Source organism: Panicum hallii, chromosome 4 (genome assembly GCF_002211085.1).
Source record: "Panicum hallii strain FIL2 chromosome 4, PHallii_v3.1, whole genome shotgun sequence".
Taxonomy (NCBI): Eukaryota; Viridiplantae; Streptophyta; class Magnoliopsida; order Poales; family Poaceae; genus Panicum; species Panicum hallii.
Window position 1 is genome coordinate 42,893,880 of NC_038045.1, and position 26,948 is coordinate 42,920,827.

The window sequence follows — 26,948 nt, forward strand, 5'->3', positions numbered from 1 at the left end:
CGATACTCCACCTAGCCGGCCGGCCGAATACACCGCAGCATGTTTTGGTTTCTCAGTAAACTTTAATCGGATGTTTGGATTATTAAATATAATCTAATTATAAAACCAATTGCATGAATGGTGGGTAATTTGCGAGAAGAATCCATTAAATCTAATTAGTTCATGATTTGACCATATTGTGGTACAGTAAACATATGTTAATGATAAATTAATTAAATCGTGCTACATTCATATGGTGAATTAGCAAGGGTTTATGCAATTAATTTTATAGTTAGCTTATATTTAATCTTTTTATTTAACATCAAACATAACAATTAGCCCCTGCATCAAATACCCCCTTAAATAAAATAGCGGCTTCCATCAGTACTGAATTGGCCATACTTTGAACTGTGTGCATTCACATGTGACCAACAATGTATTCTAAACGAGATGAGATTGGATAGATGCGCCCAGTCTCAACTTGCTTGCATTGGGTTGGGGGAGCGAAGCTTCGTCATGCACATATAATGATTGTGCGGCTGCTAACTTGTACTACATCGATCTCAGTGTTTGACAAATGACAAAATAAATAAAGCAGCCGCCGCATTACGTACATACAGCTGCCTGCCGGTCGAACGAAGACGGTAGCTGCCCAAAGTTTGGAGCTCAAGGCTAGAGCCTGCTACTACTTTGCTATCTCTCTCATCGATCCATGGCATTCTACCGTGGCTCCGCCCTCTCCCTGCAGCTACAACATACTAGAATCCTCCCTGTTAGTAGTAGTGTCAAACAGTCCCGAGCCTTCTGCGGAAACACACGGGATTTTAGTAAGATTTACCGCGTGCCGGCGTCGAGGATACGTGAGGGTGAGGCCACACATCATGGACATGGGATCGTCTCGGCCGCCGCCTTATCTCCAGAGCCTGTACAGCAAAAGGAGTCTCCACTACCAGGGCAGCAGCATTCGCCGGCGGCGTCGTGGGTGGAGCGCTGGCTCCCCGCGGCGGCGAGGCCCTACGCGTTGCTTGCGCGCCTCGACAAGCCCGACGCCATTTGGTTCTGCGCATGGCCCTGCTTCTGGTTTGTCGATCACTAGCTGCTATGTTTGTAATGTTAGATCGATCACGTTACATTTTTAATGTCCAAGTTCTCGATGTGATGTTAGTAGCAGAATTTTCACTCTCATTCAAAGTGAAGATGACACTAGTTGGGATTTTTTTCTGGGTTTACTTCTCAAACTCTACCACAATGCCATACCCTCTAGGGGGTTGGGGATACTATATTTATAGGCTGCTAGCCAGCCAAGAATATGCTAGTTGCTAGTCTAAGATGCCAAACTAGATGCTGTCCTAGATGCTGTCCTAAAAACAGTCAAGATGCTGCTGTCCTAGCTGCTCTTAAAACTGCTGTCCTAGCTGCTCTAAAGCAGTCCAAGATGCTGAGAAATGCTGAGAGAAACACCCTGCCCACAAAGACCAAGTACAGAGACTTATTCCCATCATTCTCCCCCTAAATCTTGTGCGTCGTCTTGTGGGAAATCTGGACCATCCCAATCTTGGAGCAGAGCTCCATGAACCTGATCCTCCCAAGAGGCTTGGTGAGCAGGTCTGCAAGTTGGTTCTTGGTGTTGATATAGCCTGCCTTGATGCTCCCTTCCTCCAAACAGCCTCGGATGAAGTGGTACCTCACCCGGATGTGCTTGCTCCGTTCATGGAAAATGGGGTTCTTTGCCAGGGCCAGAGCGGACTTGCTGTCCACTCGGAGATCCACCGCTCCAGCGTCTCTGCCGAGGAGATCACCTAGCAGTCGATCGAGCCAGATCGCCTGAATCGAAGCGGTGGAGGCCGCGATGTACTCGGCCTCACAGCTGGACAGAGCTACCACCTGCTGCTTGATCGACTGCCAGCTGACGAGGCACTTGCCAAGGAAGAAGAGGATCCCACTGGTGCTCTTGCTGGTGTCAATATCGCCGGCGTGGTCGCTGTCACTGTACCCAACGAAGTGTGCTGCTCCAGGGCACCTCGGGTAGTAGAGGCCGTGGTCGAGAGTCCCCGCAACATAGCGGATGATTCTCTTCACAGCCTGTTGGTGCTCCGTCGTCGGTCGCTGCATGAACCGACTAAACGTAGCCGACGGAGAACGCCAAGTCCGGCTGTGTGTGGGCAAGGTAGCGAAGGCTCCCCACAGGACGCCGGTACTGGGTAGCATCCACCTCCTCTGCCCTGCTATCGCGGCTCAGCTTCAGCCTTTCCTCCATCGGAGTGAGAGCTGGGTTGCAGTCGGTGAGCCCAGCTAGCTCAACGACGCGCTTGGCGTAGGCAGTCTGCCGAAGTGTGATCCCGGAGTCGTCCTGGTGCACCTCAATCCCCAGGTAGAAAAAGAGAGGCCCCAGGTCACTCATCTGGAAGGTGGCCTTCATCTCTTCCTTGAACGCCGCCACCTCCGCAACCTTGGTGCCGGTGATCACCAAGTCATCGACGTAGACGCCCACCAGCAGGACATTTCCTCCATTGCCCCGTCGGTAGACGGCCGCCTCGTGCGGGCTTTGCTCGAAGCCCATCCTCCTGAGCGTGGAATCCAACTTGGCATTCCATACCCTTGGTGCCAGCTGCAAGCCATAGAGGGCCTTGTGCAGGCGCAGCACCTTGCCCTCCTTGCCGGGGATCGCGAATCCCGGCGGCTGGTGCACGTAGACCTCCTCCTTCAAGTCGCCGTTAAGGAACGCCGACTTGACATCCATGTGGTGGACACGCCAGCCCTCCTGGGCAGCCAGCGCAAGGAGGAGTCGCACGGACTCCATCCGGGCAATGGGAGCGAAGGCATCGTCGAAGTCGATCCCCTCCCGCTGCAAGAAACCTCGTGCCACCAAGCGAGCCTTGTGCTTGATGATGGCGCCGACTTCATCCCTCTTCAGCTTGAACACCCACTTAAGGGTGATCACGCGGTGACCACAAGGGAGATCAGCAAGCTCCCAGGTGCGATTCTTCTCTACCGCATCCATCTCCGCCTTCATCGCGGCACGCCATGCCGCGTCTTTCTCGGCCTCTACGAAAGATCGAGGCTCACCGTCGTCGCACGCAAGCTGCAATTGCCCCTCCAGGTTGTGAGGCACTAGTCCCGGCACTAGCTGGTCTCCAAGAAGATCCTCCATCGTACGGTACCGCAACGGCTCACCGTCGTAGCACACGTCGATGTGCTCCTCATCGTGAGAGAGTGGGGTAGCGAACTCCACCGGGCTGGGCTCGACGTGAGCTAGTGCTGGAGTAGACATGACCGGAGAAGTGGATGTCGGTGCTGGCGTTGCCGACTGAGATGGAGCCGACGAGGAACTCGTCTTAGCCAGAGTCGTGGCTGGAGAGCATGGTGTCACCGGCTGTGGTGGAGTCGGCGAAGACGATCTCGTCGCAGCCTGAGTCCTAGCTAAAGAGCGTGGTGCTGCTGGGGTAGAAGGCGCCAGGGACAGTGAAGGCTCGGGGACTGGGGTAGGCACGCTCGTCGAAGAAGGGCTGCCTACTCCCCCAGCTCCCTCGAAGTGGAAGTACTCGACAGTGAAGTCGTCGTACGCCGGAGTCGAGCCGTCGTCCACTGCCTTGTCCCACGCCCATCCCCCACCTTCATTGAATACAACATCGCACGCGGTGCGCACACGCTGTGTCCTCGGGTCGAGGATGCGGTAGGCCTTCGAGCCCTTCGCGTAGCCGATGAACACTCCCAGAATGCTCCTGTCGTCGAGCTTGCTGACGTGGCCAAGCTCCTTGGCGAACGCGAGGCAGCCAAAGACCCGCTGGTGGGAGACCGCCGGCTTACGCCCATGCCAAGCCTCGTATGGCGTCCTGCCGTCGAGTGCCTTGGTAGGCGAGTGGTTGAGGATGTAGACGGCCGTCACCACGGCCTCTCCCCAGAAGACAGCCGGCATCCCCCTCTGCTTGAGGAGGGCCCGGGCCATCCCTACAACCGTCTGGTTTTGCCGCTCGACGACGCTGTTCTGCTGCGGGCTGTACGGCGTGGAGTAGTGGTGCTGAATGCCTTCTTCAGCGCAATACAACACGAATTCAGCCGCCGTGAATTCGCCGCCGTTGTCGGTGCGCAACACGCGCAGCTTGCGGCCACACTCCGCCTCCGTCACAGCTTGCGTGCACCTGATGGCGTCCGCAACCTCTCCCTTGCTGCCGAGGACCATCACCCACATGTAGCGGGAGTGGTCGTCGACGAGCAGCAGGAAGTAACGTCGTCCTCCCGGTGTGGCCGGTGTCACCGGGCCACACAAGTCCCCATGAACGAGCTCGAGCCGCTCCTTGGCTTGGAAGCTCACCTGGTGGGGAAACGGGAGCCATCTCTGCTTCGTCAACACGCATACGTCGTAGAACTGCTCCACATGGTCGAGGCACGGCAGGCCTCGCACCATCTCCTTGGCACTGAGCCGCTTTAGGGCCTCGAAGTTGAGGTGCCCGAAGCGCTCGTGCCACTGCCACGCCTCGTCGTCCCGACGAGCAGTGAGACAGAAGGGTTGTGCCACCTGCACATGAAGGACACAGAGGCGGTTTGCGCCCCTGGTTACCTTGGCAATAAGGCGACGCTGGCGATCCCAAATCCTCATGACTCCGTCCTCAACCATCACACGCGAGCCGTGCTCATCTAGCTGTCCCACGCTGATGATGGAGTTCCTCAACGCGGGAATGTAGTAGACTCTGGTGAGCAGCCTGTGCTCACCGGACTTGGCGGTGAAGACCACGGAACCGACGCCCTTGATCTCCACACCGGAGGCATCTCCAAACCTGACGAGGCCTCGGACGCTGGGGTCAAGCTCGGTGAAGAACTCCCGTCGGCCAGTCATGTGGTGGGTGGCACCGGTGTCGAGGCACCACCCATCGGTCTTGTCATCGCCGGAGCCGTCGCCGAGAAGGGCATGTGCCTTCGGCTCGTCAAGGTGGAGGAGAGCCGCTGCGGCCGATGTCGCTGGAGGTAGCTCGTTGCTTGTGTGTGCCAGGAGCAGAGCTGGCTCCTCCTCCTCCGCCTGTGCGATGTGGGCCTGGCCGCGTCGTGGCTGTCGACAGTCCCTAGCCCAGTGGCCAGACTTACCACAGTTGCGGCAAACATCATCCTGTGCCGGCTTGCGCTTGCCGACGGCGCCACCTTAGGCACCTCCGCGCGCGCCATCCTCGGCACGTCCTCGAGCCCCAGCCTGGGCGCCACCCGGCACCTTGCACGGCTTGCCACGCTTGCGGCCGTCTATCTTGGAAGAAGGCTCCCCCTTCTTCCCGTCACCTCGACAGACCTCCCACTGCTTCCCAGCGAAGTGGAGCTTGCCGCCAATGGTGACAGGGTCTGAGGAAAGATGTGGCTCGTCGGCGTCGACGACCTTGAGGCGACCAATCGCCTCCTCGATCGACATCGTGGAGAGGTCCACTAGAGACTTGACCGAGCAAACCATCTGCTTGTACTTCGGGGGGGGGGGGGCAACGAAGAGCTTCTCGATAGCTCTTTCCTCGTCGTAGGAGGCGTCACCGAACTACACCAGCTTCTGCCTCAGGGTGTTGAGACGGAGGGCGAAGTCGTCGAGGTCCTCACCCGACTTGAATGCCAGGTTCTCCCACTTCTTGCGAAGTGTTTGCAGTGTGGACTTGCGGGCGCAGTCGCTGCCGATGCATGCCGCAGCGATGGCGTCCCAGGCCTCCTTGGCAGTCTCCTTCTGTGTGAGCGAGAACTGCATCTCAGGCGGGACTGCAGCAATGAGGGCGTCCATCGCCCGTCGATCCTTGTCGAAGTCGACGTCGCCGTAGTAGACCGCCTCCCACAAGTGCCGCACTTGGAGCCTGATCCTCATGATCGTGGCCCACTCGACATAGTTGGTCTTGGTGAGGGTAGGCCACCCACCGTCCCTTACGACGGCCTGGACCCCGTAATGGCCTTGGCGCCGGTCTGGGGAGAGGGAGTCGCCCTGCCTGTGAGGGGTGCGCTCTCCGTCGAGCCTACCGCGTCGTCGGTGACGGGCCATCTCAGCCTCCAGCTGAGCAACCCTCTCCCGCAACCGCTGGGCCTCCAACGCGCGGCCATCAGGTGCGCCTCCGCCCGGAGCACCGCTGCCGTGCGCGCCTCCGCCCGGAGCGCCGCAGCCGTGCGCACCTCCGCTCGGAGCACCGCCGCCGTGCGCGCCTCTGGCAGGAGCTCCACCGCCGTGCGCGCCTCCGCCCAGAGCGCCGCCGCCGTGCGCGCCTCCGGCACGAGCTCCACCGCCGTGCGCGACTCCTGGGGCACCGCCGCCATGCTGGCCTCCGGGGGCACCGCCGCCATGCTGGCCTCCTCCGGGAACGCCGCTATAGGCGTGCTCGGCTGCCCACCGCGCTGCACGCTCTCGAGATGCATCCATGGCCAGCAGCTCGAGGTCTACGTCGGCGTTGTCGTTAGCACAGACAGAGCTGCTGGCATTGCTGCGCAGAGCATCAGCCTCTGCTGCCGCCGCACGTGCTGCAGCCGCCGCTGCTTCCACCTCCACCTCTGCTCAGGCTGCTGCCAGCTCTGCTGCTGCCAGCCTCGACGCCCTTGCCGCTGCGGCAGCGGTCTCTGCTGCTGCCCGCTCGCGCTCCTCCGCTGCAGCGAGTTCGGCCTCCTGCTGGCGCCGCACGTTCGAGGTGACCGAGTGCCGAGAGTATCTTGCGGACATGGCGCGCTGCGGGGGGCTGCTGCTGCTACGTGGAGTGGATCCTCCATCAGGCAAGCTGCTGCTTGTCTGTACAGAGGAAGGGGGTTGAGCAGGAGCAGCCGGAACTGCTGCTGCTGCCGCTTCTGCTGCCGGCAGGGGTTGCTGCGAGGCTATGGAAGGGGATGAGCAGGAGATGCTTAGGCTACAGGATAGTACGGCCCTGATACCACTTGTTAGTAGCAGAATTTTCACTCTCATTGAGAGTGAAGATGACACTAGGAGTTGGGAATTTTTTCTAGGTTTACTTCTCAAACTCTACCACAATGCCATACCCTCTAGGGGGTTGCGGATACATATTTATAGGCTGCCAGCCAGCCAAGGATATGCTAGTTGCTAGTCTAAGATGCCAAACTAGATGCTGTCCTAAAAGCAGTCAAGATGCTGCTGTCCTAGCTGCTCTTAAAACTGCTGTCCTAGCTGCTCTAAAGCAGTCCAAGATGCTGAGAAATGCTGAGAGAAAACATCCTGCCCACAAAGACCGAGTACAGAGACTTATTCCCATCACTCGATGCTAGATCACTTGGCCATGATTCCATGCCACGTCGGTCAGATCTAGTATTTTGAATTTCCCCTATTTCCCTTAAAGAAAATATAGAAGTTCGTAGATATAGAGTCATTTTATTCTATTGCCTCCTAGGAGGGCAACACGTTTTACAAATCTGTCCGTTTAGATCTAACTCAATATATGGTCAGTCCATATTTATTTTGATGAAACAATCCTATATTCACTTCTAACTATATCCGTATCTTTTTGGATTTTTGCGATGTTATCGGAATTGGATTAGACGTAACTCTTCCCCTTATCCTCAAGGTTCAGATTCAGATCGGATCGGACATAGAATTATGCATGCCACTTTCATCTAATAATAGCCATGTCAACTAAGAGCTTGTTTGCCACGGCTCCTCGTAGCTTCTGCTTCACCTGATCTGCCACGCAACACTATAGTAATGAGCCGGATCTTAATTCGAGTAGAAAAAATGAACGGGAGTAGTGAAGCCGCTTTTTGGGCTTCCTCAACTCTGGTTCTCTTGCTACTGCAGCAAGGAGGCACTGAGGCAGTTTGTGAGAAGGCCAAACAAATGCAACCTAAATTAGATGGAGTATCTTAACTAACTTCTAGGGTGGGTGGGCGCACTTCTTTTGCCATTTAATCCAACAAGAACTTGCTGTTATGTTTCAGCAGTTACACACTTGCACTTATATATTGACAAAAATCACCACCCTTGGACTGAAGAATATTAGCCATAACGACTAATTACCGGTTTTGAGAGTGTATCGCCACCACAAGCCGGTGTAGACCCAGCGCTTCGCCTATATCATTTTTGACCCAGCGCTGTCAAGTGGCTGCGGAAAGAGCCTCGCAATACAGGCATTGCAGGAGCTCGTGGTTGACGCTGTCCGAGGAGAATAAACAAAGTAGGCCAAGAATGAAAGTGAGAGGAGAATAATCGCGTAAAAAGAGCACCGGAGTCAGCTACCCCGTGTGTTACGTCCGGCCGACAGCTGATGGCTGATGCGATGGGGCATCTCCAACGGCGTCAGTTCTAGAGTTACGGGACTGCTAACGTGACATAGATCCTTTTCAATAAGAATTAGATATTTTAAATCTATTAAATATTCGAATACGAGTAGTACTAGTCAGTATAGAAGGAAGCTACTCGGTACAGCTGAAGTAGGACTCCTAAACTCGTACTAGGCTAGAAAATCTGTAATCCTCCCCCCTGTATATAAAGGCGGACAGTGACCCCTCCAAAAACATCAACAATCTTATGCAATACAAACCACCACACGTGACGTAGGGTATTATACTATTCAACGGCCTAAACCTATCTAAATATTGTGTTGTGTGCACCTTCGAGTTTCTAATCTCGGCGACATCCTGCCTAGAACTCTACAACCTCGGGGTATCCCTTGATAGGTTGGTGGATAAAATACCGACAGCTAGTGCGCCAGGTAGGGGTGTTCATCGAAGATTCCTGGAGAACGTGATAGCGTCATTCAAGTTAGCCGTCGCGTTTGAAGAAGGCGCGACGTTTGTCTTCGGCTCCTGGATCTGCGTCGCTGATAGCGTAGGTAACTTTCATCATTACCTCATGGATACCGAGAAGCCGGAGACACCTGCACCTACTCCTCGTAGCAACATCGACGAATTCGTTGATGATCTGGACAAGATCCAGTTTCCTAACCCAATCTAGAGCCATGGGAATGAGTTCGGGTTCCACCTGACTTCTAGTTCGTACTCCAATTCCCGTTCGGACTACGCAACTCGGCAATAGTTTATCAGGAGGCAATGCAGTCCTAGTTCTTATCCATACTTGAGAAGAACCTGGATCACCTACTTCAACTCGGAAAAGAACAAGAAGGCACCGCATGTTGGGAGGCAACCGTCTTGTCGCCTCCCCCGGCTATGACTCGGACACTGATGATTGGATGCCGTCTAACAATCACATCAACCCTAAGCGCCTAATAGGGTCTAACAATCACATCAACCCCATAAGACAGATTCGTGTACTAGAAGGGTATGAAACCCTCCGAACTGCTCGACAACGAGTCTCACCTCGTGGCCTGTCTCGGTGAGCTCCTGTTCTAGGAAGGCAGGCTCCTCTCCACCATTGAGGAAGAAGGAGGTTCAACTGTGCTGGTCACTTCAAGCACCGGAGACTACACACCAGAGCGAGAAGTCTTCATGGCGGATATTGAGGAAGATCAGTACGCCAACGACCTACCCGGAGATTTCTCCGCTGATGAAAACACCTCCGACTTCCCCAAGAAGACGAGCAGCAGAAGGCGCAGCGGATAGCCAAGAACGCCAAACGTGCCCAGCGCAGGCAGCGAGCAGCTGAGAGAGCGGGATGCCAACGCACAGCTCGGAACCTGGGCAATGAGTTTGCAGTGGTCGATTGTCGCCAGTTCAACATCCCGTTGGCCAATATCGCAGAAGCAACTTTCCTCCTGCGTTTCCTGCATCCATGCCCAGAAACTGCGGAAGCCCTCAAGCTCACTCAGCGAGCTTTCGTACTACTTGACGATACAATTACTCCAAAAAATTGCACTTGTTATAAAAATTTACATTTACACGCTGAAATTATCAGGATCAAAGTTTCAGAAGAAAAGTAGAGAAAATGTATCAAAGGTTCTGTACAAGCGATGAGTTCATTGTGGAGAAAAAGCGTAATCAAGATTAGGACAGTTACGTTTACTACGGACAAACTTGAAAATGTAGAAATGTTAGTTTCCTTAGGAAAAATTAGGACAAACCAATATTTTTCCTCACGTAGAAATGAGAAACTAAATATGCAAGATCATCAGTTGTGCTAGATTCCTATATTAACTAGTATGAAGGCCTTGTCTACAACAATTTGTGTGTATTTTTATTCTGGTGTCAACATGTTAGTATATATTAATATTACGTGGATATGTACACAACACTTGTTGTCTTTATTATGACAAAGAGAGACTGCATACTTTGCTTTATTACAGGTCAATTGCAATAGCAGCGAACAAAGCGGAGCTCCCCGACATGAAAATGCTGGCACTCTTTGGATTTGGCTCGGTTATCTTGAGGGGTGCTGCGTGCACGGTCAATGATCTTCTCGATCGAGACATCGATAAGAAGGTCACTTTTCTTTTCTTTTTTTACTTTTAGAGTGATGTTTTTAGTTGTTTTCTCTTGTCCCGTTCTTTTTAATGTCTTGATCGATCAAGAAGATCATTGAATCTTCCTAGGCAGTTGCATGGCATCTAATATAACTGGCACGTTTCTCTTGTAGGTTGAACGGACAAAAAGCAGGCCTCTTGCATCAGGTGCTCTAACCCCTGCTGAAGGATTTTACTTCCTCGTATTTCAAGTTCTACTATGGCTCGGTTTTCTTCTTCAACTAAATAACCGTAGGTATGTTAGACATATCTTCATTGCGAGTGAGTCTGACTGAAATGCATTTTTTACTATGTTTGGGGCTATTTGGTTTTGTAATTCACAGACACACTAAAAATATATTATTTTGATAACTGAAAAACGCTGAATATTTGGATAATGTGTATGAAGAAGGACAAAAATAAAGTAAATAAGGAAAAATAAGAGAAAAAAACTGAACAACGAAAACATAGAATGCACACAATAGTAGATGGTACATTAAGGTGAAGCATGGGGCAAATCAAGTTTTATTCTTAATTCTATGGCAGCATGCCAGCGTGCGGTGAAGCAAAATTTGACCAAAACTTAATCAAATATTAAATTTACAAAGGAAACTAGTTTCTTTTGTGGTGAAAACATAATCAAATGTCAAATTTACAAAAACATAGGCATCTACGTCTCATTTTATAAAGCATGTGGTGAAAGCAATTATATATAGTTTTGACATAGATGCTTAGTACAAAACACTCTACAAAACTAACAACAAACACTCTAGAAAATTCGACTGAAATTTAATGAAATATCAAATTTTCCTAAAATTTATCTAGATTAAAAAAAAATGGACTTGCTGGAACCCCTACATGTATACGTAGTTTCCAGAAAGGCATGATTCATAGAAAAATATTTCACTCGTTGGATGACATGGAATGACACAAAAGAATATTTACATGTTAGAAATTAATGTGTGTTAATCTACATTTCACTTAATTCTTTATCTCCCTTGATAATCCCTCTAGTACTGTTTGCATTATATATGAATTGTTTTTTTAACAATATACATACACTAATATTCACCTGTAATTGTTTGTCATTTTCTTGCTACAGCCTTATTATTGGAGCTTCTTGGCTTGTTCTGTCTTTCTTTTATCCCCTGATGAAGAGACTCATACACTGGGTATGTATATGAAACACAATGAGGCTTGGATTAAATGCATTCTTGCTGACACACTCGCCCTTATTTAATCCACTCATATCAGCCTCAAGCCTTTCTTGGCTTCACCATCAACTGTGGCGTTTTCCTAGGATCGGCTGCTATTAAAGAAAGCTTAGATTATGCAGTCCTCCTTCCAATATATTTTGCTGGCATATGTTGGACACTGGTATATGACACAATATACGCACATCAGGTATTTATGATATATTGTTTTGTTTTATAGTTGTAATTTTCCCAATGGAAACCATTTTGTGAGGTTCTTTTACACGCATGCATTGCAGGACAAAAAGGATGACTTCAAAGCAGGAGTTAAGAGCACAGCCATAACTTTTGGAGATAATACAAAGTACTGGCTTAGTGGCTTTGGTGCTGCATGCATTAGCAGCTTAGCACTCACTGGCTACAATGCTCACCTTGGTTAGTGCTCAGCATCACATTTGTTATATGATATTTAGTAAAAGCATTACAATTTCACATTAGATTAATGAATACTTACCCTAATCATGTGGAACAGCCTGGCCCTACTACCCTTTCCTGGCAGCTGCAGCTGGACATTTAGCATGGCAGGTTTCAACTGTTGACTTGTCGAACAAATCAGATTGCCACAGGAAGTATGTACCCTCACACTCAACCTTTGCTGTTTAATTAAATATATGTTTTTTGTTTGTCATGTACTTATTTGGTACTACTAGATATGGAATGCTTGAACACTCTCTTTTAATTCCTACTTTGCAGGTTCGTATCGAATAAGTGGTTCGGAGCATTCTTATTTGGTGGAATTTTATGTGGAATACTTGCAAAATGATAAAAGGAGGCGTGTATTGTCAATAATTCTTATTCACAGTAATCAGTTTATGTAACACCCTAATGTAAAATTTCAAGATTTATAATGGATTTAATTTGGCTCCATTAATTTTCTAAGGATTTATTTTTCCTAGCTTGCATTTAATTTAATTAAAGTACACAAGTAATTAAAATTTATTTTAGGGTCAACATGATTGTGCATTCATGCTGGTGCATATGTCTTATTGGAATGAGTGCACAGGGTTTGAATTTAAAAGTTCATTTGAATTCAAATAGATTTAAGTTTCAAAAGGATTAGAAAAGAAAAGAGAAAGGAAATTAGAGAAGCAGTCCAGCCCAGGCAGCCCGGCCTGCCTCCTCTCTTTCCCTTGGGCCGGCCCTTCCTCGCGCAGGCCCATTCTCTCCCTGTCTCTTTCTTTCCCTCTCGCACTTAGCCAGCCCGCTCACCCGCCTCCCCACGGCCCACTCTCCTCTTCTCCTCCCGCACGTGGCTAGCTTTTGCTTTTCCTCGCAGTCCACCTCCTCCTCCACCTTGCGCTCGGCCCATCTACGTCCGAGGCCTAGCAGCGCCCGCGCGCGGCGCCTCCCCCGCGGGCAGGTGGGCCCCGCATGGCAGCTGCTCACCCGCGCACGCCTCCCTCTCTCTGGTAGTCCGGGCCCACGTGTCGGTCCCTTCTCTCTCGCCTCCACCGGCCGCACAACGACCCGCCGCGATCTCCGCGCTCGTCCCCTCCGTCCCACACGCCGAGAATGACCCAGCCGCCCTATAAGTCGGTCGCCCGACTGCTGCTGAACCCTAGCCCACCGGAGCGCCCCGCAAACCCTAGCCGCCGCCGCGCATTGGAGCTCAGAGCGGAGCCGCCTCTGCTCCGCCGTGGTCCGGCAGTTCCGTTGCGCCTCCGGCCGATTCAAGCCTCGGTGAGCACCACGTTTTCCTCCTGGTCCTTTTGCGCTAGTTTCGATAGGCCGTAGCCTGCCCCTGCAGCCGAAACACCGCCACCGGCGTTCCGCTGCCGCTGCTCTGGCGCGGTGACAGTCCTGCGGCACTACACAACCCCGCTCAGACCCGGTTTTGGGTTGTTCTTGCACGGCGCACGCACCCACAGCCTTTTACCCCCGTTTACGAGTCCAGAGCAGCGCGTGAACGCGCATGCCGGCGAGTCACGCTGTGCAGACCCGCTGTCGCCCTTGTGCTTGCCACCCAGAGCCTCGGCGAGCCTCGCTGTAACCCTAGGTGGGTTATGCGTGTTGTGCCGAACCTCCCTGACCCTTTTCCCGCTCGAATCCCAGCCCGGAGGGCCGAGTTCGGCCAGCTCCGGCGAACTTCCGCCGCGGAAGCTCCAACTCCGTCGACCAAGCGCCACTGCCCCGCCCATTTTGAATCCTGACCGCCCGATCCGTAGCAGACGTCTAGGATTAGGTCGCGGTTTGTTTAGATCTGAGCCGCGGGATCATGATCCAACGGATCAGATCCATGCGTACCGGTTCGGCCTCATTTTTAATCCGAGCCGTAGATCCAGATCCGACGGCCGACATCCTTAGATACCGTTTCGACCTGGCTTTTTGTTAAAGAGCCCCTGGGTTTATTTGAAACTAACCCGCAGTCCAGCGCAGTTCAAAAGTAATTGCAGATCAGCTCAATTTTTAGCGTTTAGGCCCCTGAATTCTTTAGAAATAGAACCCGCAGTCCAGACCTAGTAGTTTTGCATGTTAGTCCCTGCGTCTACCCGATAATTACATTTAAGTCCTTAGTTTTTGCATAGAGCCCCCTGGAAACTTCAGTTTTCTCGCAGTAAGCCCCTAGACCCTATTTTAGCCCTAGATTTCGCGTCTTAGCTCCGTTTTAGGTGGTTTTCACGCTCACTCGATCGTTGTAACGTGTAGAATAGCTTTAGCTCAGGTTTATGTGCTGTTCTATTGTATTGTTGTACTATTTATTATCTTTTGCCATTGTTTGCATGTATGTGCATGTGTGGACCATGTTTTGGCGTTGCGATCGTGAGTAGACGTTGAGCCATCGGAGGAGTACCAGGAGCCACCTTCTTCAGACGTGTTTGAGCAGCAGCCAGGAGAGTTTGAGGAAGGCAAGTATAACATGAACATCCTATCATGTTTTAAATACAATTTTATACTGCATTTTAATACTGTATGACTATAAGGATCTCCTAACCAGTGTTATCCTTTATATAAATACCTGGAGTTGCATTTTGGTTAGTTGTGCTAGGTGCTGTGCTCTCACATATTTTGGTCTTTTTTAATTAATTTGATTAATGGTATATGCAACTTGATTCTGAGAGTGGCCCTGTGTGCTGTGTGCTTGAGCGGCTCACGTCTCGTTAAAAGATGTTTTTATAGAAACTTGGTTTAGGGGGCCAACACGGTGCTTAGTGCTTGGTTGGCCACTCTCCATAAGGACCGGTTCATAGAGCGACAACCTGGGACAACCGCGCAACCACAAGACTGGAATGGGATGGTCTTGACTTACTAATTAGGTCATTTTGGTTTGGGAGTAACTTACCTGCGGGGCAAGAGGGGTGGTAAGCTTCAATGGTCCCTGCTCCTCCGGCTTGGTCTGTGCTGTGTGCTTGTACCCCCGTGTGGTGGGCCCCATCATCGCTGATCCAGAAACCTAAGCGGTTACACCTTACTAACGTGATCCTTTGTAATGATCTCGTAGTATGCTTGCTAGTCATCTCACCTAAGGAAGTGTGATGAACAACTAGCGTAGCTCACGACTTGTGGGTAAAGTTGTGCAATCTCTCGAGAGTGTAAAACTGGTATACTAGCCGTGCTCATGGTCATGAGCGGCCCAGATTCTCCGTCTGATTAGTGTAGTTTATCCTTGGTGGTTTGGTCTGGATTTCAGTAGACTCATGATTAATTTTGATTAACTATTATGCAACTTGGGTTATGGTAATTCATCCACTGGTAGTAAATAGCTTTAATAAAATTTGCCAAGATTAAAAGCTAATGCAGTTGAGTCAGCTAATTGTAGAGCCTCATAACTCGTGTTATACTTGTTGAGTACAAGTTGTGTACTCACACTTGCTTTCTCCACTCTTCTGTTCTCTTTGGGATATCTTCGACTGCTGCTCAGTACCAGGTGACGTGGAAGACTACATCAGCGGGCTTGACGACTTCTAAGCGTTTGTCTCCCAGCCGACGTCCCTGTGGCGCCCTGTTCTTCATGTACTCATTTTACGCTTCCACATTCCTTGAACTGATTCTTGATTCAGTTGTAATAAAGATATTCATTTACAAATTATACGCTTTTATTTTGAGATATGTGTTGTGATATCTTGATGATTCTGCTGTATATATGCATGACTTGATTCTGGCACCTGTAGGACGAAGCCTAGATAGAAATGGTCGAGTTTAGGGATTTTCTTTCTCTTGCCTTGCTTCCGCAAAACTCAAACATTAGTTTCTGCTTCTATGCCTTGAGCTCTAAACCTCGATTTGCTAACCCTCTCTGTATTTTCCGAGAATTAGTCTGATATCTTCCGCAGATGTTAGCCTGTGATTTTCTGCCTGTCCTCATAAGTCTAGGATGCCTTTGCAAAAATAAAAAACACGCTAGAGCGTATGGTTGTTTTAGTTGAGTGGTGTGATAAACTCGGCTAATGTTTGAATATTGAGTGTTTGTGATTTTGCAAAATATTTGATTTGGATTTTTGGTTGATTGCATAGTTTAGAAGTTAAACTTGCTCATGCAAACTGACTTTAATGCAAACTTTAATTAAGTAATAAAATTGAGATAGACCGTTGGGGGGTAAAACCGTACACTCTTTACTCTCTACTTTATCCTGCCAGAGTTTTCTTTCCAGAATCGTACAATATCTGTCTCTTATAAATTTCGTTCTGCTGCAAATAGATGGTGAACACCAGGAGCACCGACACCGCTTCTGGCTAGCAGGGGCAGAACAACCAGGGTACCGACCAGCCGATGCCGATGCCTCCGCCCCTAACTCCGAGCAGTTCTTCCAGCTCCAGATGCAGATGATGGCCACTCTGAACAACACTGTTCAGACGCTACAGCAAATCCACGCTCAGCCGCCACCTCCCCCACCGCAGTAGCCCCGCGACAGGCATGCGGACTTTCTGAGGGGTCACCCGCCGACGTTCTCCCATGCGGCCGATCCACTCCAGGCTGACGACTAGCTTTGTTCAGTGGAGCGCTAGTTGGATGTCGCTCAGTGCGATGACAGGGAGCGAGTTCTGTACGCAGCGGGGTAGCTGCAAGGCTCAGCTCTCGATTGGTGGGAGTCCTACCCAGCACGGGACCGCGACGCCCTCACTTGGGTCCAGTTCCGGGAGCGTTTCAGGAACCACCACATCCTGCTGGAGTGATGAAAATGAAGCACAAGGAGTTCCTTGCGCTTAAGCAGGTAAATTAGAGTAAAATCTTTCCGCAATTTCTTTTTGAGCACAAGCCCACCCTTGTTTATCGCCGTGAAATTGGAAATGCTGAGTAATTCCCATCTTCTTTTTCTGGTATTTATCATTTCAGGGAGCTATGTGTCACACGTGGTTTAAGAAAGGTAACCGGATGTATCCCATATGTGTGCCAGGATCAAGTTCCGCACATACAGTAGACGTCACAAGCGAATATCTGAAGCAATGCATTAATGAAAAAGAATATAATAGTACTTTATTACATGACCGACACTCTTAATCTTAAACGAATAAATAAATGTCGATAAATAGCAGCGGATTTCAACTTCACAGGCAGTTGATTGGGAGACATACGCCTAGAAATCTCCAATATCTTCAGGAAACTCCGGAAAATTATCTTGTTCTGAGCAGCATTATTTTTAATAAAGCAAGTGTGAGTACACTTATGGTTGATACTCAGTAAGTGGAGGGAATAATATGACATGCAAGGCCAAATCAAGGTAAAGCTGACATGGTGTAACTGCGGTAAGCAATTTTAGTTGATCGAGTTTTATTAAGCAAGCTTAACTAGGTGCAAGTAAATACCAACCCTTAAATAAACTATCTGAGGTAAAACAATCCATATCACAAAGATAAACAAACAGAACCTGCAATTTAGATCATCTTTAAGTTTAATTATCATGTGAGGTCTAAGCCGCTGTTAAGCGTGAGCACGACTGATATATCAGTTTTCACTCTGCAGAGGTTGTACACTTTACCCACGGCTCATGTTTCCCTTGATGCCCGGGTTTGCAAGACCCTTAAACACTTCCGAGGTGAGTGGCAGGGATTCACTACAAGGCTTTTACAAAGACTCCCTAACTTATGACAATCCGCTAAAGTTTCAGGCCGCAGTGGTCATAACCCTCCCTAATGAGGAAGACGCCTTACCCAGGATCATATCTAAGCCTCAAGAGGACCAGGCTATACCCCATCAACGCACTCCCCTCTTGCCCTTTTCGGTAAGATCATCACAAGCTAGAGTTTCTAATTAATTAGCCAAGACCAGAGCCATGTAGTACTGTGGTTGTACTGTTTTCCTGGGTGGTTCTCCATGTTCCAATTCATTCAATAATCTTATTTATCGCCATAACAATATTCCAAGGACATGAGGAATACAGGAGGTAGCATGGTTTCCAACCATCCAAAATCTACTTATAAGCAACTAGCGTAGTTATAACATAAATAAAACAGTCCAGGTTTAAACAAGGAAGTTTAAATGAAACTAGGCATATCCTTAATTTGGGATTCCAACATATTCTAGACACATGCATGCATATAAAGTAAAGGTGTAATTGTGATATTAATAGGACTGAAACATGATCAAGGACCACTTGCCTTCGTTAGCAAACTGCTGCTGCTCAGGAAATTCTTCAAAGTCTTGACCCTGCGGATCCTCGAACTGCGCACTGTCTAACGTCGTACACAAGCACATACAAACAAACAAGTAAAATAAATAAGAAATAGTACACCAAACAATATAAACAGATCAAAATAATATTTTCAAATCATTGTATAAGTTGTAAGGATCGCGTGAGCGCAAGAATCGATGAAATCGGAGTTAAAACGGAGAAGTTAGGGCTAAAACTGGGTTCTAGGGACTTATCTGCGAAAGATTTGAAACTAAAAAGGCCTAAAACAAAGAAACCAGGGGCTAGATCGAAAATAAACCCTAGACAGAAGGGTTAGATTGCAAAACTGATAGGTCTAGGATGGCGGGTTCTATTTTGGAAAACTGCAGGGGCCTAAACACAAGAAAAAGGACTAAAATGTGAATACTTTTGAACTGGAAAGGACTGCGGGTTGATTCTGGAAAAACTCAAGGGCTAAACTACAAAAGTGGCACGGTTGACCGGTACTGGAATTGCTTGACCCACCGGTGGAACGGATCTGGGCCGTTGGAGCTAGATCCAACGGCCGGGCGGCACAGGGCGGTGTGGGTACGGCGGCGGGGCGCCGGCGGCGAGGCGGGGACGGCGGTGAGCGGCGGCGCTTCGCCGGAATTTCACGATTTCGCGCTTCCGGCCACGGGTTAGCCTCGGGTTTGGTTGGGGAGGTAGAGCACAGCGTGGGGAGTCCAATTAGGGACTTTGGGAGGGGCTAGGGCGGCCGTGGGCGGCGGCCGGCGGCGAGAGGCGGCGGGGATCCTTGGTGCGTGCCGATCGGCCACGGGAAAGGCGGGGGAGAGGGAAAAAGAGGCTGGTGAGGGTCCTCACCACCATGTGGTGCTCCGGGGGTGGTCGTTCGACGGCGGGACGCGGTGGAAACGACGGCGCGGCGGCGGCCCGAGGGGCGGGCGGCAATGGCGACGGCGGCGGGCGCGGCTGCTAGGGTTTAGGGGCGCAAGGCGACTGCGGCTTGGGGAAACCCCTAGGGTTTGCGCGGCTCTTATAGGGGGCCGCGGGGATGCCTGGGCGTGCAGGCCCGAGGCGGAGGGCGGCCGGTGGCGCCGCGTCTGACCCAGCCTCGAGCCCGAGCCTGGCTCGAGGTCGGGGATGACCCCAACGGGTGGGGGCCACCCGCTAGCGGGGGAAAGGGGAGAGGGAGAGGAAGACGCGGGTGGAACGGGCCGGAGTGAGGAGGTGGGCCGCGCAGTGGGGAAAAGAAAGGGAGAAAGGAAAGAGGCCGTGGGCCGAGCTGCCAGGGGGGAAAAGAAGAGAAGGAGAAGGGAAAGGAAAATGTGCCGGCTGGGCTGGGCCTAAGGAAGAAAACAGAGATGGGGAGAGAGGGAAAATAAAGCAATTGCTTTTAAATTTGAAAATGAAATTTGAATTCAAAAGAAAGATAAGCAAGATTTCAATGCAAAGAGCATGAGATGCACAATCATATGGTTTCCCTATATTTATTTTTATACTTAAGGAAAATTGTTTATCAAAATCCTATGACCCTTTAACCTATCATTTTATTCAATTTTTGTACTTTGCAAAATTTAGGGTGTTACAAACCTACCCCCCTTAAAAGGAATCTCGTCCTCGAGATTCGGCTGGGCTAGCAAAGAGCTAGGGAAATTCTGCCTGTAACTCATCTTCTCATTCCCACGTAGCCTCATCCTCTGCGTGATGACTCCACTGAACCTTACACATCCGAATCCTCTTACTCCGGGTGATTCTTTCCAACGTGTCCAAGATTTTAACCAGGTACTCCGTATAAGTCAAATCTTCCTGTACATTCAACTCCTCCAGTGGCAACTGTTCCTCTGGTACCCTCAAGCACTTTTTCAACTGTGATACGTGGAACACGTTGTGCACATCTGACTGTTGCTCAGGTAGCTCTAGCTGGTATGCTACCTCGCCTTTCTGCTCTAGAATTTTGAACGGACCAATGTAGCGGGGTGACAACTTCCCTTTGACCTTGAATCTGCGCAAACCTCTTATAGGTGACACTTTCAGATACACAAAATCCCCTCCTTCAAAAGTCAACTCTCGTCGTCGAGTATCTGCGTAACTTTTCTACCTTGACTGAGCCACTTTAAGATTCTCACGGACAACCTGTGCCTACCTTTCAGCCTCTTTAATAATTTCAGGCCCGAACAACTGGCTTTCCCCTATCTCACTCCAATACAATGGAGTTCTGCACTTTCTGCGATACAATGCCTCAAATGGTGCCATCTTCAAACTGGCCTGATAAGTGTTGTTGTAAGAGAACTCTGCATACATCAAACTTTTATCCGAGCTGCCTCCATATTTTAGGGCACAAGCCGTAAGCATATCCTCTAACACCTGATTTGTCCTTTCGGTCTGCCCATCAGTTTGTGGATGATAAGCGGAGCTAAAATTCAACTTCGTATCCATCGACTCATGCAACTTCCGCCAAAATTGAGACGTGAACTGTGTTCCTCTGTCTGACACTATCTTTTTAGTTACCCCATGCAAACACACAATTCGGGAGATATACAACTCTGCCAATCATGCACCTGTATATGTAGTCTTTACCGGAATGAAATGAGCGACTTTGGTCAAATGATCCACTATGACCCATATGGAATCGTAACCATCACGTGTTCGTGGCAATCCCACGATGAAATCCATACCGATTTCTTCCCACTTCCACTCTGGCACCTTCAATGGCTGTAACAGACCGGCTGGCCTCTGATGTTCTGCCTTGACTCTCTGACACACGTCACACAGTGCCACATGAGCTGCGACATCATGTTTCATACCATGCCACCAATATCTCTCTTTCAAATCCTGATACATCTTAGTACTGCCAGGATGGATAGAATAAGCTGAGTCATGAGCTTCCTGCAAAATTTTCTCTCGGAGCTGATCCACATCGGGCACACATATCCTCTTTCTGAACCATACTATTCCGTGTTCGTCTTCGGTAAAGTCTGGTGCCTTGCCTGCTTCTATCATCTCCGTTACCTCTTGTATCTTAGGATCCTCAGGTGTACCCTTCCGTATATCTTGCTCGAGGGTCGGCTCCACCTCTATAGTGATTCCTTCTGTATGAGCGACGAACTCCAAATTGAGCCGTTCAAATTCTTTGCACAATTCTCGAGGCATCTGGCTAACCATGATCGCATTCACATGACTCTTGCGACTTAAGGCATCAGCAACCATATTTGCCTTCCCTGGGTGATAGTGTATCTCCAGATCATAATCCTTGATGAGCTCCAACCATCTTCGCTGTCTCAAGTTGAGGTCATTCTGAGTGAAAATGTACTTCAGACTCTTATGATCAGTATATATCTGGCATCGGTGACTCAACAAATAGTGCCTCCATATTTTCAGAGCATGTACCACTGCTGCTAATTCTAGATCGTGGGTTGGGTAGTTCTGTTCATGCTTCCTCAGCTGGCGAGACGCGTACGCAATCACGTGTCCCTCTTGCATCAATACACAACCCAGACCCTGCTTAGATGCGTCGCAATAAATGTCGAAACTTTTGTAAATATCAGGCATAGCCAACACTGGTGCAGTTGTCAACCTCTTTTTCAACTCCTCGAAACTGTCCTGACATGCCTCTGACCATACACATTTCTTGTCCTTCTCTAATAGTGATGTAAGGGGTTTCACTATCTTAGAGAAGCCTTCAATAAACCTCCTGTAGTATCCCGGGAGTCCTAGGAAACTCCGGATTTCCGAAACTGTCGTTGGCGGCTCCCATTTCAACACATCTTTTACCTTCTCTGGATCCACTGCAATACCTCCGTCTGTGATGACATGACCCAGAAACGAGACCTCATTCAACCAAAATTCACACTTACTGAACTTGGCATACAGCTAGTTTTCCCTAAGTTTCTACAGGACAAGCCTTAAATGTCCCTCGTGCTCCTCTTCATTCCTAGAGTACACCAGAATATCATCAATGAATACCACCACAAACTTGTCAAGATACTCCATGAACACCTTATTCATCAGATACATAAAGTAAGCTGGAGCATTAGTCAGCCCAAATGACATCACCGTATATTCATATAGCCCATATCTGGTAGTGAATGCTGTCTTGGCAATATCCGAGGGTCGTATCCTCAGTTGATGATACCCTAACCTCAAATCAATCTTGTAAAATACCTTAGCTCCCTTCAACTGATCAAACAAGTCTTCTATACGTGGCAATGGATGCTTGTTCTTGATAGTCACCTCATTCAAGGCCTTGTAGTCAACACACATCCGCTGTGTACCATCCTTCTTTTCAACGAATATTACGGGTGCTCCCCAAGGTGAAGAGCTAGGATGGATGTACCCCTTATCTAACAATTCTTTCAGTTGTTTCTTAAGTTCCTCTAATTCACCAACTGACATTCTATATGGCCTCTTAGCAATAGGTGCAGTACTAGGTAAAAGATCTATGATAAATTCAATATCACGTTCAGGTGGCATACCTGGCAAATCATCGGGGAAGACATCCAGGTACTCGCAGACAACTCTGATATCCTCCATCGAATTTGCCTTCAACTGATTCACTGCACAATCTGCTGTTGACGAGAGTGTTGCAATGAACTCGAACCTTTCACGTTCCTGTCTAGTGAGAACCACTGATCGCTTGGAACAATGAATCACTGCGTCGTACTTTGTCAACCATCCCATTCCAAGAATAACATTAATACCACTTGACGGCAAGACTATCGGGTTTGCACAGAATTCCTTGCCCATGATTTGTATTTTTATCCCGAGACATCGATACACAACCCTCATATTTCCCCCAGGTGAATTTACTAACATGGAACTAGGCATGGTGCATAGAGGAATGGAGTACTTAGCAATGTACTCAGCAGAGATAAATGTATGTGATGCTCTAGAATCGAATAAAACTGATGCAGGGGCTGAGTTGACAAGAAACATACCAAAGACAACGTCCTGAGCTTCCTGAGCGGTCTCCGCAGTGACATGGTTCACACGCCCGTGGACAAAGTTCTGCTGACCCTTGTTATTCTGCGATGTCTGATTGTTGTTTCTAGGCTGCTGCTGCTGCTGCTGCTGCTGCTGCGGGGTCTGCCTCTGTCCACTGTTGTTGAACTGGCCTGGAGTGTTCTGGCCATTTCCCTTGGGACAACGGTTTGCATAGTGCCCCGCTTCACCACATCTGAAGCAAGTATTACCACCGGCGGGAGCAGTAGCATTGTTTCTCATCGGTGTGCCCGTAGGAGTGTCCTGACGATTCTGCGGAAAATTTGAACGCTGCACTGGTTGTCCTGCATGTTGAGCTTGCTGCTGCTGTTGACCCTGTTGGTTGAAGCACTGGTACTGATTCTGCATGAAGTTGACATTCTGTCCTACTGGGCGGAAGGGTGTTCCTTGCGGAGCGTTGAAACGAGGACGTGCATTGCTGCTGAACTGTGTCGATGACTCGTACTTTCTCTTCTGCTCACCCATCTCCTTACGAGCATGCTCCACCATGATGGCTTTGTCCACCATCTTCTAGAAATTGTCAAAAGTGTGCACCATTAATTGATACTTGATAGGACCTATCAGACCCTCCCTGAAGTGATCCTGCTTCTCCTCATCATCTACGACATCTGCAGGGGCGTAACGAGATAGTTGGATGAACTTGTCCCGATACTCGCTCACAGACATTGTCCCTTGTTTTAATGCAAGGAACTCTTGTTTCTTGAGCTTCATCAGGCCCTTGGGTATGTGCTGCTCCCTGAACTTGCTTTTGAACTCCTGCCAGCTGATGGTGTCAGGGTTGTCATGAGCTGCTGTGTAAGCATCCCACCAATCTGCGGTGGTACCTTCCAGTCTGCCTGAGGCGTAAAGGACCTTCTCCCTGTCGGTGCACTGAGCGAGGTTGAGCATCTTCTCCACTATCTTGATCCAGTCATCAGCTTGAAATGGATCCAGTGAGTGAGAGAATGTGGGAGGCTTGTGACTCATGAACTCCCTATGTCTGTCTGTTGCTGGTGGTGGTGGAGGTGGTGGAGCTTGATTCATCTAAGCCTGCATGTTGGTGATGGTGTTCGCCATGTTGGTTAGCAGCTGAGTCTGGGTGGCGAGAAACTGCTCCATCCCTGCGGGTGGCGTCTGGTGTGGTTGGCTTGGTTGCGGATCGGGGTTGGTGTTGTTGCGCGTCCTCCGTCGCGGCACTGCAGGCTGATCAACTCCTGACCCAGACCTGGTGTTCACCATCTGATTGGGTTAGAAAAAGGAGACTCATGAAATCAATCATGGAAAAAGGGTTGGAACAAGGGTAAGATAAAGATAGAAAAGAAATAGACATCCCCAAAATTTGTACTAAACTATATATATGTATTAATAGCTTGATATGATTGTGGTCATCACTCCACAACCTATCGCAATCATTACAAAGATCCAAATCACACTATTATCACAAAACCAAGCACACCTTCACATTAATCTAATTTTAACACACTATTAAGATCATTCGAACTAGCAATTATAAAAGACTCTTAGAAACTCCTACCTAGAAAGAAAATATACTCCTATCTTAATTCCTAAATCTATCCTCTAACGATAGCTGGTGCGGTAGCCATGCTCTCCATAGTGAACGCGCTTGTGAGGAGGTGACTTAGGCAAGTACTGCTTCGGCTCGTCACTGTCGTGCTCCGGGGGTAACACTGGATCTCCTCTCAGCCGAGCCTCCAGAATTGCCTTCTCCCTGATGGTCTTCATCAGCTTTTTCTTGACCTCCTGGATCTTTGCCCTGGCTGCGTCAAGATCCGTGCTGAGAGCGGCGACCAGCTCCTGCGTAGTGTCCATGAGCAGGCATCCTTCCACAGGGGGTGGGGTAGGAATCTTGTGGCAGAACCAACCTGAATTATACCGGCTCAAGTATGGGAGTCCACTTCCGAGGGCTCCAACGTGCTTCAAATGGTATAATCCCTTGGCCTGTCGGGTAACGTCCCGATAAACCACCAATACACAGGATCAAATAAGGTTACCTCACACGAAGGTGAGTCCAGAGATACAGTCACCATCATATTTTACATCACAAGAAATTACATTACAAGAGTTTCTAAAAGTAGTACGAAGTTTCAAATCTAGAGAAATGATTACAAACTGTTAAAGCTATGGTTTTTGGCAGCGGAAAACATATGCGATGATTTACAGCATGTCATCAAGACGGATGTCATGCTAAGCCTAGACACGACATCACTCAGGGTCATCAGTGCTGGCCGGGGACGGATCCCAATCCACGGCCAACCTTCTGAAAGAGAACAGGGCCAAGACAGGGGAAGAGTAGGGGTCTTCAAAGACATTACCTGAAAAACATAAAACTAGCAAGGCTGAGTATACTAATACTCAGCAAGGCTTACCCGGGGTTGGGTATACTTTAGCCCATAACTAGACTCATGAAGGCTTTGTAAAGGTTCTGGGTTTATTTTCAGCTGAAAAGCAACTAAGATTATAACCTACTTTCAAGTTTTAGCTTTCAGATTCTAGCTTGATTAGCCATTCTAGGTAAGCACCTATACTAAACAAGCAAGATATAGATTATCATCCATCAAGATTCTTTCATCAACAGTTACACTTTTTACTCGATGTGGCAGAAGGAATAAGCAGTCTCATTCATCGTGAGAGGCGGACGATTCCTGAATCGAAATTCAACCTTGCAAGGTAAACCTAACACACACGCTTGGAACATCCAAAGATCGTTCCGAAGCAACCGTTTGCCTTTCATTCCGGGTCGTGGAATAGGCCACCACAAGCGACTTGCAGGACCGTACGCACACCAATTGTGCAGGACATACGTCTGTAGCGCGACTACAAAACCCGTATTCCTGTCTGCCACACGGAACGTACTCCCACAGGTTGGTGCGTGAGAAAAACCAAATTAATCGAGTGGTGGAAGGTATGTCCACTTGCCGGGCCGATTGGTTACTAGGCTTACCGCTTTACCATATTTCACGGCATGTGGCTAGTACTTTCAAACGCTTAGCCACCACTACCACACATTTCGACCTTAAAACTTTTATCAAAACAGACAGGGTAAACTTCCAGGTCATGACACAGCACATGAAGAATGTAAACATTACAACTCCTATATCGCGCGAGTGACAGGAAATCACCCGACTTCTACCGGTCCTATTAGCAGAGCATCTATTCGATATGAACTCAGGTGCAAAACATTGGTTCCTAGGATTCATGCATCTAGGGTTTCATCTCAACTCTTAGACTTAATGCAAGGTATAATATAAGTATAAGATTGCATAATGTAGTAATCTGAAATACTGGGTTATGCACCGGGGCTTGCCTTTACTGGTGGGACTGAAGTTAGGGATGTTAGCATTGTTGTCTTCCGAACTTTGGTTCGGGGCTTCCGATAATCCCTTGGTGACGTTTATTTGGTCTTCAGAAACATCCTCTGCAGACTCCTGGGAGATCTTGCAGGTACCGTTTGCAAAAGTAGTCGTATCTACATGCAATGCAACATTACATTCAAAGTGTGCACATAAAACTATCTTACTTCACAATAAAGTTGCAATCCAGCACTCATATAACACACTATTCACATCACAACCAAAAAGATCTGAAACTAAACTTAGATAGAGTTTTAGGTGGACAACTAATTAGAATCGGCTACTTGTTGAGGGTTACAACAGAGCCGACTGGAAACAACAGGGGTTTAGTCGATTGAAAGGTGCGTCGGTTCCCTAATTGATCGATGAAAGCATCGATTACTTCAGCAGAGGGGTGATTCCTAAAGCAGTTGTGTCTTAATTGAGATGTGCTTAAGTGTTATCCTGGGTAACTAGGTGTGGTTGTATCAGCTTGATTAC

At 48.9% G+C, this 26,948-nt stretch overlaps 1 protein-coding gene across 1 annotated transcript; it reads left to right on the forward strand.

Moving 5' to 3' along the window:
* Positions 1-642: 642 nt before the first annotated feature.
* On the forward strand, positions 643-12,368 carry LOC112890101 (4-hydroxybenzoate polyprenyltransferase, mitochondrial-like). Its single transcript, XM_025956956.1, has 8 exons — positions 643-1,059; positions 10,161-10,296; positions 10,451-10,572; positions 11,419-11,488; positions 11,571-11,720; positions 11,809-11,944; positions 12,042-12,138; positions 12,263-12,368. The coding sequence occupies exons 1-8, from the start codon at positions 692-694 to the stop codon at positions 12,330-12,332; spliced, it is 1,149 nt and encodes a 382-aa protein (XP_025812741.1). The 5' UTR covers positions 643-691; the 3' UTR covers positions 12,333-12,368.
* Positions 12,369-26,948: the final 14,580 nt, after the last annotated feature.

Coding starts and splice junctions, on each gene's coding strand:
- LOC112890101 (XM_025956956.1), top strand. CDS start 692: ATGGCATTCTACCGTGGCTCCGCCCTCTCCCTGCAGCTACAACATACT. Junction 10,573..11,418: donor CTTCAACTAAATAACCGTAG/GTATGTTAGACA, acceptor TTCTTGCTACAG/CCTTATTATTGGAGCTTCTT. Junction 11,721..11,808: donor ACACAATATACGCACATCAG/GTATTTATGATA, acceptor CATGCATTGCAG/GACAAAAAGGATGACTTCAA.